The sequence below is a fragment of the Thalassophryne amazonica genome, chromosome 8 (assembly GCF_902500255.1).
Source record: "Thalassophryne amazonica chromosome 8, fThaAma1.1, whole genome shotgun sequence".
NCBI classification, from domain to species: Eukaryota; Metazoa; Chordata; class Actinopteri; order Batrachoidiformes; family Batrachoididae; genus Thalassophryne; species Thalassophryne amazonica.
The window spans coordinates 106,000,755-106,016,051 of record NC_047110.1 but is presented as its reverse complement, the minus strand read 5'-3'; the positions used below and the strand labels follow the sequence as shown (position 1 = coordinate 106,016,051).

Below are 15,297 nucleotides of genomic sequence, written 5' to 3'. Positions count from 1 at the left end.
CTGGTTGCAAGCACCAAAATTTGACTGCGTATACCTTTTGGTATATATTTTAGAAAAATAACGTTAGCCATTTGAATTTTCAATAGGGGGCCAAGTAGGGGTCAATTGAAGAACTGCATAGGGGTCAAAAAAATGTTCCAATCATATTGAAAGCTATACCACATTATGTGTCTGATCACAAAAATTCCAAAAAGGTATAGTTTGGACTATCTGTGACTGAATGTTCTGGAGTTATGGGGTAAAAACTGCAAGCATGGTGATAAAGGTCACTTTCAGTTTGTACAGGGGTCAAAAGTTAAAGTTGCTCCAATTATGGTAAAACATGATGCAAATTACTGGTTGAGTTAGTAGGATTTTAAAAAGGAATAGTTTGCACCATCTGTCATGCCTAGTTATCATGTTACAGGGTAACATATGTCACATGTCATAGAACGTCGACCTTTTTGACCTTTACTTTGGAGACCAAACATTCAACACAGTCATTCCATTCCATTCCATTTGTTAATCCTATTAGTTCAACCAATAATTTGCACCACGTTTTACCAAAATTGGAGCAACTTTAACTTTTGACCACTGTACAAACTGAAAGTGATCTTTGACACCATTCGTGTTGTTTTTACCCCATAACTCCAGAACATTCAGTCACAGATAGTCCAAACTATATCTTTTTGGAATCTTTGTGATCAGACACATAATGTGGTATAGCTTTCAATATGATTGGAACATTTTTTTTACCCCTATGCAGTTCTTCAATTGACCCCTACTTGGCCCCCTATTGAAAATTCAAATGGATAACGTTATTTTTCTACAATATGTACCAAAAGGTATACGCAGTCAAATTTTGGTGTTTGTAACCGTATTTGAATGATTCTTACAGTTATTTGCTGTGCTATTGGAACATGCCCAAGCTGTTAAACAATTTCTCACTTACTCACTTGTTGAAAGCCATCAAAAGCCGCCTGAATTTTACAAATGGTTTTCAACACGGAGGTGTTTTTCTTGTCGCGGCGCACACAGATTCGCCAAGTTGTCAGGGAAACGACTCGGCGAATTTGCGCGCACGTCTTTCATTACAAAATGTCCTTAAACAGTGGAATGTCCGCATAAAGTCCTCATGCCGGCCTGTTCTGAATCTTCTCTGTTCTCTCACAACGTCCTGGGTGAATTAAGCCTTAAATTAGAATGTTTTCAGGTCGAAACAGGCCGACGACGGTGCCTGGAAGCGCTGCATGACGTCCCGCTCCGTGGAAGTCCTTACAGCGACAGAAACACCCCATAATCTCTCATCAGCCGTTAAACTTTTCACCGAAAACCAGCTTAATTTCTCGAATAGTGTCCACTCGGATATTCCTCACAGGTCCAGAAAAAATGTTGATAAAGCAACGCGCGCCGTCCGCAGCGGCTATTCAGACAAAGAGATTCCGACGGGCGGGGTGGAGCACTCCTCACTTAAGGCCTGCCCACAGGCGAATGATGTCACCGACACGTGTGAAAAAACTCACGCATGCGCACAAGGGTTCAAGCATGTCTGACGTAAAAACATATGAATCAAATCCATTTATTTTTTGAAAAAAATTAAAAGGACCGCTTTTTTCATCACAGACCTCATAGTTCTAACCCTGCCCCAAACCCAGAGGTGTAAAACCCCGGCTGCAGAAAGTAAAAGTCTAGCCGCATATTTGTTCCATCTTCTTAATAAACCAGCTGTTTGTAATTAGTTTAACTCTTCAGGCAGGTGGATGAGATAATTATTGAGATCACCTGTTTTAGGTGCACAGGTTGAAGCAATACATGGAGGGCTTTTACTTTCTGAAGCCCGAGTTTTACACCTCTGCCAAAAAGTTCTCTAACCATAACCCCCACAGACACCCCCCCCCCCCCCCGCATTACCCCATATTTCAAGTCCCCCTCACAAAATTAATTTGTGCTCCCATCACAAAAATGTGGCACTTTTTGTGATGGGAGCACAAACCAGTAGATTAATATACTTTTTATAATGCCATCATGAAAATAAAGTGACATTCAGTTTCAAATAAATTCAATTTATTTTCATTTATATAGCACCAAATCACAACAAAGTTGTCTCAAGCTGCTTTATACAAGTAAGGTCTAACCTTACCAACCCCCAGAGCAAGCACACAGGCGACAGTGGTAAGAAAAACCTCAAGAACCCCAAGAAACCTCAAGCAGACCAGACTCAAAGGGGTGACCCTCTGCTTGGGCCATGCTACCAACACAGTTGACAATACAAATATAGAAGAAATTTTGAGAGTCCATGCTGGTGTCCAGGACGGGAGGCTTGCAGAAGAAGACACTGAGTCCCACTTCTTGATGGAGCCGCACCTCAATCAGAGAAAAAAATCAGAATCAGGCAGCAGGAAGACAATATGGTATAACCTTTCAGCCTTGGGTTGTATATTGCATTCAAACTCTGTCTGATGGCATTCTGCCAGTTTTGTGGATTTGAAACTGAATGTTTCTGTTTCAATTTCAGAGGGGATGAACCCAAAAACACAGAGAAACACCAGCAGGTGTAAAAAGTACAGATTATTTAACGTTTCAGATGATGATGATGATCATCAGTCAAAATGCTCAGAGGCAAGGAAGGAGAGTTGGAACCAGCACAGAGACAAGGAGAGATGATCAAATAAAGAACTAAATACTAAATAACATGCACAGAACCAAACAAACCAGAATAATCCACCAAACTGAAGGCAGAGGAGTGGCAAACTTAAATAGTGACATGTAAAGAGATGACAAGTGACAGGTGAGGTGACTGTGATGAGGAACAGCTGTGAGGAACACCAGGTGACAGGACAACACCTACAAACTGACTCACTACAAACACATAAAGTTCAGTCGCCTATATAGAAGTACTTTAACATGAATTTGGTTCAGTGTCCAAGCTCAAGCCGTCCTAAATCCTGCTTACATTTTAGTGGCACAGAAGTAAATTTTATATAGATGGATAGAAGATAGATAAGATTTTATTTTGTCCTTTCATTTATTCAATCTTTCAAAATTCTGCCATGATAAAGAGTAAATAGCTGTAAAATGCAGTCGTCAAACATGAATGCATTCTGCATCAAATTGTTTAAATTGCTGGGGAGGAGACTCAGTTAATGTAATAGTTTTCCAAGTCACAGAACCAGACTAACTATCATAGTTTTCTGGTATACAGACATGATGCTCTTTTGTAAAAAATGTTTTAATGAATTAAATGCATCCATTTTCATGATTGTGCACCATTGTTCAAACAACATTCGAGATTTATAAAAGACAATTAGCTGCAACTCAGGACTGAAACTCAGGCCTGGCACATTTTGCAGCATATTGCAGCCAACTGTTAATTTACTATTCTTGCAGTACTAATTTCTGTGCTGCTTGTTATTCAAACCAGTGTGTGAAAATATTCACTGCCTGAACATATTTCAGTGTCGACCAGAACACAGGGCTTCTGCTTTGCCATCAGCTATGGAACACGACACCGGCCACAGGGGCCGCAGGATATCCCCAGCAATGCCAGCATTTCTCATTGCTGCTTAGCTAACGAAAAGGAAAACCAGGACTGAAAGACGACCGGTACATTTGACTCCAGCGAGCAAACCTGAGGATTCTGCAGCCCGAGTGAGAAACCCGAGTACAGAACGTCCAAATCTGAGGTCATCAGACGGCAAAACAGGAAAGTTCAGCATCAAAGTATCACCTATCTCCTCATACCTCATCCAGACTTTACAAACCCACCGAGTCACCATCTAAAGTGCAGTAATGGCTTTTTATTCTGCTCGGTAATGTTAAAATGATTCTCATACAAACATGCACATCAGCTCCACAGCCTGGTCTTTTTGTATGAGTGACAAAGCATAAACACATCAACACGTCAGCCCCTGGCTGATAATGTAATCAATCTGGCGCCAGCTCCGAGGACCAGGACGAGTGGAGGAGAGGAGTGTGCCAAACACTCCTGAGGCTAAATTTACTCACCCACTGTAACCTCGGATTTTATGCAGATTAGACTGGCGCTCTGAACTCTTCAGTGCACCATCAGCCTGCCAGTCGGTGCGGCCGTAATGACCGCCCCTCCTAATTTACTGACGTCTCTGTGCCATGAGGAGCTTCTCTCACAGTAGACTGTAGGAAGTGACACATTACTGAAAATCCCGACCGCACTCAAGAATGTTCATAAGCACGGGTGAATCGGTAGACGGCACGTGTGCAGGGGTGGCACCAGGGATTTTGGGCCCCATGAAAATAAATCTTACTGGGCCACCCCCAATATTATTTTATCAGCATTATAATTGTATTAGGGGCTTCTCTGGGCCCCTGTCAACCATGGGCCCCTAGAATCCTTCAACTTATTCTCCCCTTTTCAGCACCCCTGCACGTGTGCATGACATTTGATCACTTATGCATAGAAATGTTCATGTTCACAGCAACCATCATTTTCGCCAGTCAGAAAATAATGAAGATATTCCACAACAATATTTCTTCACAGTACTGGTCCAAAGTGGAAATGGCACCCCCTGTGGGAAATCTTACTGTGCGAACAGGTGTCATATAGAATTTTGACCCCCAAGCCATCCATCCATCAATCTCCATTTAGCATGTATTTAGCAGTGACATCAGGAGGCGACCAGCCCACACTGCAACACTTTAACAAAACTTCCAGTCAATTATGAACACGCAAAAAGAACAACTAGATCCACTGCCTGCTTCATTCCAAAAGACCTACGGAACCATAGTAACATGGAAAATGAATATTTATTCATAGATTGTAATTTGCCAGATCACCTTTCTTAGCACACTGTGTAGAACCTGAAATTAGCAGCTCTATGGACTGAACTGACTCAGAATTGAAAATCTATTTTGAATCTGAATCATGACCCCATGATTCAGATTCAAATCAAATTGTGAAATTCTGAAAGAATCACACCCCCCCCCCCCCCATATGTTCCATCTTTCAACTCATGCAAATACTCTAACCCTGCACTCATAAACATTCATAATTTGCATCCTACCTTTAATGACCTTGACCTTTTACCAATCTGCTTCATGAGTTTGTTATATGGAGACATTCATCCAAGGAATATTTCGCCAAAGTTTGGTGAAAATCTGTTCTCCTGTTTGAGCCGTTTTGCACCCAGACACCCCACTGATGTGCAGAAGAAACAATAAAAAAAATTGGCTCCAACCCCTTTTATATGTGTCTGCCTCTGCAGTAAATAACATCAATTAACAATTTTACAAAAAAATAAATCTGTTCAAGTGTATCGAAAATAGATCAGCATATGTAGAAACTCATTTTCCATCTCAATCTGAAGAAAAATCTTTGTGCTGCTGTGGACCAGGATCATCCACAGGTTAAGGTGCTTTTAGGAAATGAGACTCGGGTCGTTAATCAGAACATGAAAGGAATACAAAGCTGCCATGTACTTGTGGAATTAAATGTTTGTCATTAGTATAAATTTAAAAATGTAATGTTGAATCGAATTTTGTACAGTGTCAACATCATTTTAATAATCTGTTTGCATAAGCACACACACACAGCACACAGGGGTGCCGACAAGGGGAGAATAAGAAGGATTCTAGGACCCATGATTCACAGGGGCCCAGAGAGGCCCCTAATACAATTATAATACCGACAAAATAATATGGGGGTGGCCCAGTAAGATTTCTTTTCATGGGGCCCAAAATCCCAGCACACACACACACACACACACACGGCGAAGTCAGCTTTAGATGGTACACGGCAGGGGACATGCAACAGCTACTTTGGACATGTTTCATGTGTGCTCACTGCCTTTTCTCTATCTTGCAGGACCCCCCCCCCCCCCCCCCCCGAGCCGAGCAGACCTGCACAAGATCATTTCAACCCATTAATGTTCATGGTGGAAAATGTTTTAATTTGCTTCACTGTAAAGCAAACTATACATCGCCAATTAGCCACAGCCCTTCCAGAGATGTCTCAGCGATGGCATTTCATATGTGCTGATGTCAGGGAGGTACGTGTGCTGTCTGGGACACACACACACACACGCCAAAAGTTCTCTGCAAACACATGCAACAAAAGGTCATTTTCAAAATTTCATCTCATCTTTTTTTCTCATTTTTGCACATTGTGTTAAAAAAAAATCTGCCCTCCATGTGCGGGAGGTGGGAGACTATCAGCAATTCTACATCTGAAATGTGTTTTTTCTCTGAACGCTATTAATTCAGCCGCTGTGATTACGAGCGCCAATCAGCGGCCTCTTCTCAAAAAGCTCATTTGAAACTGAAAATTAATCCTGGATCAAGAGTCTTTCAGCGATGCGCGATAAAATGTGGCACTTATTTGTCTAACAAACTCTGTGTGTGTGTGTGTGTGTGTGTGTGTGTGTGTGTGTGTGTGTGTGTGTGTGTGTGTGTGTGTGTGTGTGTGTGTGTGTGTGTGTGTGTGTGTGTGTGTGTGTGTGTGTGTGTGTGTGTGTGTGTGTGGTATTAGTGAGGCCCACTCTCCAGCGCTAATAACCTCAGCGCTCTGATAAAATGTGTCTTTGGTCTAAATCCGACATTCAGTCCATATTAGTAAATCATGTCCCATATTTTCAGCTTGTCCCACTTCTGAATGTACGCCGACTCACTGACACACCAAGGAAAGAGAATTCAAACATGTGGGGACATCAGCATTTTAGCATCGACAACAAACATCCAGAACCAGTGACATGAATCCCAGTTGGACGGGTCCAGGCTGAATAATGTGGTCAGACTCACTAATCTTATATATGGATTTTGGTTGGTGAGAGACGGCTGCAGCAGAAATGGGTCAGAGATGCAAATATAAATAGTTCATTAAAATGGGACGCAAACTGCTAATGGATTTGATTTCCATTGTTTTCTGATAATCTACCAGAGAGAGAAAAACATGAGCATATACCATCTTTTCCAGAGTATAAGTTGTTTTTTTTGTTTTGTTTTGTTTTGTTAGGTCCTTGTGACTTAAAGTCCAGTGCAACTGCTATACTGAAAAAAATGTAGATTCTGTACATTTTCATGACAGTGGAAATAAGAACATCATAACAGGGTGCAGTTACTTTCAGCATTTAAAACAAAGTCTTGTCACATTTCAAGCATTTGTTATGCAACCGATTGTGATGGTTAGAGCCCGACTGATATGGATTTTTTGAGGTTGATGCCGATAACGATATTTGGATGAAAAAAATGCAGATAATCGATAAATCGGCTGATTTGCCGATAGCCAATAAATCAGCCGATATATATATATATTTTTTTTTTAAATGAATAAAATGTTCTTTTTTGGACCCTTAACAAAAAAAGGTATGAGCTAAAAGCTGAAGCTTTGTCCTCATATTGATTAACTTTATAACAGAAGAATTTTCAAGTTCAAAAAATGCAATCAAGAATTAAACCTTTGTGAAATTAGCAAATACATATCCTTAAAAAGAGTTGTGAAATACATCTGATCTTGTACCTCTTGTTGCTGCAACTTAGATATAGGTTCAGGATAAGGATGTAGATCCTGATAAACTTACTTGTATGCTTTTGTCAGCCGATCAGTGCAGTGTGACTGTGAACTACGTGGGCCGATGATAAACATTTAAGCAGGGGTCTAAGCAGCTCTCAGTTGAATGGAGTCAGAGCTCCATCTACTGGACAAACAGTGCAAGGACATTTTACATTGCCGACAAACATTTCAGTAACCGTTCTGTTTATAAGAAATTATCAGCGTTCTATCGGCAAAATTTCAACTGATAGTGAGTACTTTGAAAAGGGCTTATATTGGCCGATAATATCGGCCAGGCTCTAGTGATGGTGTCACAACTTTGAGCTATTTGTCATGTCTTTGGCGATCGCTGGGCTCCAGATATAAAATATCATTGGCAGTTGTGCTCATTTCAAGCAAATATGATTTTTTTATTTTTTATTTTACCAAACAGCAAAATGTCCTGTGTAAACAACAACTGACTGGACGTCTGTTCCTGCACCATGGTGCAGCACACAGCAGAGAAATAATATTTTCTTATTTTACGTCTTCTAAAGAAGTAGTGTAAAGAACAAATGGAAGAAGAAGAAAAAAAACATTCTTTTTTCTTAAGAATTGTTTGTTTTTTTTAATAGGAAAAATCACATTCTTAAGAGGGGATATATTTTTTTATTGTTCTTAGAGGAAATCTTATTTGGACGATGTGAAATAACAAAGACAGCTTTTCCAAGAGTCCTGTGCAAAAACTGAACAATGAGGAAGAAAATTACCAATGAGTATATTATCTTTTACAAATGTACTGCAAAAGAGTTTTCAAACTTTTAATTGCATTTCATTTTCACCTCACAAATGATTGTCTGTCTGCTCAGTGGCTCAAAGAAGCAGTTGGTTGATGCCAAATATACTAACATTAAATAACTCATTAGCTGTGCTCCTCATCCTGTGCCTGATGAATAAATAACACTCTGATTAAATTCATTTTGCTTCTTGTTGCATAAAGTGATAAATACAATTTAAACACCAGTATGCCTCATATATGTTGTTTTTCTTCCTTTTCTTAAACATGCAATTGTTAACAGGTACGACTTATACTCCAGAAAATATGGTACTCAGTTTTCAGCTGATCTGTACAAAACAAATGCAATAATTAAATGTACCAGGAAGAGGAAGTACATATTCCATGACAGTGTTAAATGCCGATTCAGGTGTAGATCCTGCTTCAGACTGGTGGAAGCATGCACTCTGTACGCGCCCGGTCTATTTTGGATGGTGTCAGAGTCATTTTAAAAATGGTCGCCTCCTCTCAGCTCCTTTGGCGCATTCCCAAAAAACCTGGAATGTTGATGAAGGGTGACCTCGCAATCGCTTGCAAAGGATTTGTTTTGACAAAGGTCAAGATCATTGAGGTCGAAAGTCAAAATTTTGGTTTGTCATATTTTGTCTTCCCAGGTCCTTTGGCAGGTTTCCACCAATCTTCATAAACTGATGACGGTTACCCCGACAAAAGGTCATTATGTTTTCTGTGTGTGTGTGTGTGTGTGTGTGTGTGTGTGTGTGTGTGTGTGTGTGTGTGTGTGTGTGTGTGTGTGTGTGTGTGTGTGTGTGTGTGGAGGGGGGGGTCACAGTTATTGGGGTCAAAGGCCAATATTTGGATTTTTTTACTCTGATGTCTACAGAACTTGATACACAAATTGATTTACACAGGTGAAATCAGATTTATGAAAGATTAATCCTTGGCGGTCAAGGTCATTGGGGTCAAAGGTCAAAATTTAGATTTTCTCTCTCTCACTAATGTCCTCTGAACTTGACACAGATATGTACTGTATGTGGTTTCTGGAATTACACAAGCATCATCCAATTAATGAGAATTAATCATTGGGGTCAAGGTCATTGGGGTCAAAGGTCAAAATTTAGATTTTCTCTCTCTCACTGATGTCCACTAAACCTCAAACCTCAAAATTTAGATTTTCTCTCTCTCTCTCTCACTGATGTCCACTAAACTTGACACAGATATGTACTGTAGGTGGTTCCTGGAATTACACAAGCATCATCCAGTTAACTAGAATTAATCATTGGGGTCAAGGTCATTGGGGTCAAAGGTCAAAATTTAGATTTTCTCTCTCTCACTGATGTCCACTAAACCTCAAACCTCAAAATTTAGATTTTCTCTCTCTCTCTCTCACTGATGTCCACTAAACTTGACACAGATATGTACTGTAGGTGGTTCCTGGAATTACACAAGCATCATCCAGTTAACTAGAATTAATCATTGGGGTCAAGGTCATTGGGGTCAAAGGTCAAAATTTAGATTTTCTCTCTCTCTCACACTGATGTCCACTGAACTTGACACAGATATGTACTGTAGGTGGTTTCTGGAATTACACAAGCATCATCCAATTAACTAGAATTAATCATTGGTGTCAAGGTCACTGGGGTCAAAGGTCAAAATTTAGATCTTCTCTCTCTCTCTCACTGATGTCCACTGAACGTGACACAGATATGTACTGTAGGTGGTTTCTGGAATTACACAAGCATCATCCAATTAACTAGAATTAATCATTGGGGTCAAGGTCATTGGGGTCAAAGGTCAAAATTTAGATATCTCTCTCACTGATGTCCACTGAACGTGGCACAGATATGTACTGTAGGTGGTTTCTGGAATTACAGAAGCATCATCCAATTAACTAGAATTAATCATTGGGGTCAAGGTCATTGGGGTCAAAGGTCAATATTTAGATCTCTCTCTCTCTCACTGATGTCCACTGAACGTGACACAGATATGTACTGTAGGTGGTTTCTGGAATTACAGAAGCATCATCCAATTAACTAGAATTAATCATTGGGGTCAAGGTCATTGGGGTCAAAGGTCAATATTTAGATCTCTCTCTCTCTCACTGATGTCCATTGAACGTGACACAGATATGTACTGTAGGTGGTTTCTGGAATTACACAAGCATCATCCAATTAACAAGAATTAATCATTGGGGTCAAGGTCATTGGGGTCAAAGGTCAATATTTAGATCTCTCTCTCTCTCACTGATGTCCAGTGAACGTGACACAGATATGTACTGTAGGTAGTTTCTGGAATTACACAAGCATCATCCAATTAACAAGAATTAATCATTGGGGTCAAGGTCATTGGTACAAAGATGTTAAGCCCAAAATGTGAAAATATGTCTTTCACTGCAATTTGTACCAAACTTGATACACATATGGAGGTGTGTTCTGGAATTGCCCCGCAAGGTCAAATTTACCAAAGGTCGATCACTGGGGCAAAGGTCACATCTGCCTGACTGCGTGTTGGTCGACTCCCACTTCATCCTTTTGCTGATTTCTACCAAAGTTGGTACATCAGTGAAGGTTGACCCTGAAATGGTCCTTAAAGAAATCATTTTTGAACAGGTAAAAGAATTAGATTTTCAACCAAATTTGGGCCACAGGTATCAGACAATTAGGAAGACTCCTGGATTGCCCTGGAAAGGTCAGGCAGAGGTCAATCATTTGGGTGAAGATCAAGCTCAGTGGGGTCAAATGTTAGATTGTTGTATCGCTTACTGTCTTCATGCCCACATGTACTATTATCTAGTAAGTGTAAAAGCAAACTGCATAGAATAAATTCAAGCATGAACTAAAGACACCTTTTTATTCCTGTGACCATGTTTTCTTGTTGTTGTTTTTGCATTTTTCCACATTCACCATTTAAACCATAAATATCACAGCAGGCTGAAAACTGAGATATGGGAGCACCGTTATTCATTTGAACATAAATATGTGTGATCATTTCCACATCACGAGGAGGGCTGTCAGATTTCTGACATTTTTCCTGCCGGAGCTTTGGCATCTCATAAGGTAATATGAAAGAGATGAGAAGAGTGACAATTCCGACTTTTCTTCCACACTGTGCCTTTATGATATATTAAGACAAGAATGACAGCAATAAAAATAGAAATATTTTCTGCAAGAATTCTGATATTTTAGCCCATGATGATGTCATCGGGTAATGTAGAGAGAGCTTTAAAAAAAATCTGAATTGTGATTTATTTGTTTGGCCATCAGGTCTTAGTGATGTCATGAGGAACAAAAGTTAAAGAAGAAGATGAAATGAGGTTCTGCAGCGGGGCACTGACCAGATCTTGGATGCCAACAGAAAAAAATGAGATAAAAGGAATCAGAATGATGTATTTGCCATTAGACACCTGACACATCATGACAGAAAACAAAGTTTGAAAATGAAAAAGAAATAAAGAAGCCAAATTTATAAGCATCTCTCCTCCTAAAGGCTTCACCAAAACACAGACATTTTAATCCATTGTGATGTCAGATATTAAAAGAGAAATTTAAAAAACAGCCATCAGGTCTTAGTGATGTCATAGAGAAGGAGATGAAAAGGCATGTTGCAGCAGAGCTGTCAGAATATTGACCAGATCTTTGATGTCATCAAGTAATGACATAAAAGGATACATTTAAAGGACTCAGAATTCTGTTTGGCCATTCAACACCTAACACACCATAATGAAGAAAAAAAACCCGACATTTTAATTAACTGACATTAACTGACATTTTAATCCATTGTAATGTCATAAGATAATATTAATTGAGAGTGAAGTCATGAAGAAAAATTTGATGGAGATTAAATTAATCAGAACTGCCATCGGAGAGTGTATTGTCTTCAGAAAAAGAAAGAAAGAAAGGACTTTTGCCCAAAGATACATTGTGACATTATAAAAGTCAAAAAAAAAAAAATGGGGGAGGGGCTGGACAGTCAGATTTCTGACATTATTGCCCATCACATGACGTCATAATCTGGCTTGCTGCCATTAGATGACTGTGACATAAGGGATGAATTTATATATACTCAACAAAAATATAAACGCAACACTTTTGGTTTTGCTCCCATTTTGTATGAGATGAACTCAAAGATCTAAAACTTTTTCCACATACACAGTATCACCATTTCTCTCAAATATTGTTCATAAACCAGTCTGAATCTGTGATAGTGAGCACTTCTCCTTTGCTGAGATAATCCATCCCACCTCACAGGTGTGCCATATCAAGATGCTGATTAGACACCATGATTAGTGCACAGGTGTGCCTTAGACTGCCCACAATAAAAGGCCACTCTGAAAGGTGCAGTTTTATCACACAGCACAATGCCACAGATGTCGCAAGATTTGAGGGAACATGCAGTTGGCATGCTGACAGCAGGAATGTCAACCAGAGCTGTTGCTCATGTATTGAATGTTCATGTCTCTACCATAAGCCGTCTCCAAAGTCGTTTCAGAGAATTTGGCAGTACATCCAACCAGCCTCACAACCGCAGACCACGTGTAACCACACCAGCCCAGGACCTCCACATCCAGCATGTTTACCTCCAAGATCGTCTGAGACCAGCCACTCGGACAGCTGCTGAAACAATCGGTTTGCATAACCAAAGAAATTTTGCACAAACTGTCAGAAACCGTCTCAGGGAAGCTCATCTGCATGCTCGTCGTCCTCATCAGGGTCTCGACCTGACTCCAGTTCGTCGTCGTAACCGACTTGAGTGGGCAAATGCTCACATTCGCTGGCGTTTGGCACGTTGGAGAGGTGTTCTCTTCACGGATGATGCGAAGGAGATGTGTTGCACTGCATGAGGCAAATGGTGGTCACACCAGATACTGACTGGTATCCCCCCTCAATAAAACAAAACTGCACCTTTCAGAGTGGCCTTTTATTGTGGGCAGTCTAAGGCACACCTGTGCACTAATCATGGTGTCTAATCAGCATCTTGATATGGCACACATGTGAGGTGGGATGGATTATCTCGGCAACGGAGAAGTGCTCACTATCACAGATTTAGACTGGTTTGTGAACAATATTTGAGGGAAATGGTGATATTGTGTATGTGGAAAAAGTTTTAGATCTTTGAGTTCATCTCATACAAAATGGGAGCAAAACCAAAAGTGTTGCGTTTATATTTTTGTTGAGTGTATATGTTCTCACTCTTTCTGGCTCACTAAGAACTTTAATTAACAGATGTCTTGAAGTATAATTGAATGAAACAGGCAAGTACAGTCAGTAAATTAATATCCCCTATTTTTATGATTTCATAAAGCATAACTGTTAAAGAATGAGATCAAAATAAGGAAGGAAAGCAGTCGACAGGAGTGCCTCCTCCCGCCTCTTTATGATGTCATAAGGCAAGAGTCCTTACGCAGGTAAAAGCTAAAAACAGAAATTATAGCGATGAAACTCTTATATGCTTCAAGGAGCATCTGTGTACAAAACTTCCTGAAGTCGTCCGCTTTTTGGAACAGCTAGGCTCCACACAGACAGAAGAGATCAACCAAATCAATCAAAAGTTGTATATCTGAAACAGACCATCTTCTTGCACTTGTCCTTCTAAAAGAAGCCTCAGACATAGTTAATTAAACAGCACGTGTGATGGGTTTGTAAGTTTACAGGCAGGATGGGGTTGTTTTGGGGGGAGAGGCCGGTTCGGACCGTGAACACGGAAACCACAGCACGTGCTGACCTTTGATGTGCTCGTTGACGACGCTCTCCAGCCGGTCCAGCCTCTCCATAATCCGCATGGTTTCCCCTTTGCTCTCCTCCTCCAACTTTCTCTCCGCGTCGCCGCTTTTGGCAACTTTGGCACCTCCGTTGGCAACGTAGTTGGTGATCCAGCCGACGTACAGCAGGCACACGATGTTGGTCATCCCGCTCAGGATGACGCACGTCGACACCAAAGTTTTAGTTCTCCTTGTGCACAACATCGCGACATCCCTCCGTGCGCTTTGTCTCCCGACGCGCAGTGCAGAGTGAGGAGAAGGAGGCGCGCAGGAGGAATGTTCCTCAAAATTCAACTACAGCGACGCAACACCGTGCAGTCAACCCGACGCTGCGCTCCCACGTCCCGGCGGAGGAAGAGCCGAGTCCATCCGCGGGACTGGATGATGCGTTCCGCCGTAAAAATAATGTTTCAGATGACAGCGCTCAGACGCACAGTCCCCGCTGAGCACGAGCCTGTGAGCGCTGCAGCCTGCGCCGTGTGTGTGTGTGTGTGTGTGTGTGTGTGTGTGTGTGTGTGTGTGTGTGTGTGTGTGTGTGTGTGTGTGTGTGTGTGTGTGTGTGTGTGTGTGTGTGTGTGTGTGTGTGTGTGTGTGTGCAGCCCGAGAGGAGGCGGTCTCAGTGCGCCGCTGTCCGCACCTCACAGCTGGAGAGAAAAGAGAGAAGAGGAGGAGAGAGAGGAGTAGGAGCGCACCGGCGCGCAAGAGTGCACCGGCGCGCAGCGCGCTTATCCATCAAGAGAAGAGAAACCCGAACAAGTGCGTTAATGGGGCAACCCTATGTGTTCTCTGCACCCTGCCAGGATTACTCTCATTGTGTGATCTGGTAAAGTTACTTGATGACCCACTAAATAATGTATTCCAAAGGAAGATTAAGCGCACCACAGGGGTCCAAAATATAGTGCATCAGATGACAGAATATTTACAGAGGAATCCTTCAGATTCATCAGATTCACAAGCACCAAATTTGGCAAAGTACACCTTACTCTTTTGAAAAAACCGACGGGCCACTTTAATTTTCAACAGGGGTTCACATAGGGGTCAATTGAAGAATTACACAAGGGTCAAAAAATAAAAATGCTCCATTCATATTGAAAATTACACCACATTATTTGTCTGATTGTAAAGATTCCAAAAAGGTATAGTTTAGACTATATTGGACTGAATTCTATAGCGTTATGGGGTAAAAACAGCAAGAATGGTGATAAAGTTCAGTTTCAGTTTGTACAGGGGTCAAAAGTTAGAGTTGCTCCAATTTTGTTCAAAGGT

The 15,297-nt window shown here is 41.0% G+C and overlaps 1 protein-coding gene across 1 annotated transcript in view; it reads right to left on the bottom strand.

Annotated features, from left to right (window-relative positions):
• Nucleotides 1–14,340, bottom strand: part of LOC117516253 (polypeptide N-acetylgalactosaminyltransferase 18-like) — a 483,867-nt gene extending 469,527 nt beyond the window's left edge. The window contains exon 1 of the mRNA XM_034177182.1: nucleotides 13,995–14,340. Coding sequence (XP_034033073.1) covers nucleotides 13,995–14,235 — 241 coding nt within the window. The 5' untranslated portion in view covers nucleotides 14,236–14,340. The remainder of the gene's footprint in view (nucleotides 1–13,994) is intronic.
• Between the last annotated feature and the right edge of the window lie 957 nt (nucleotides 14,341–15,297).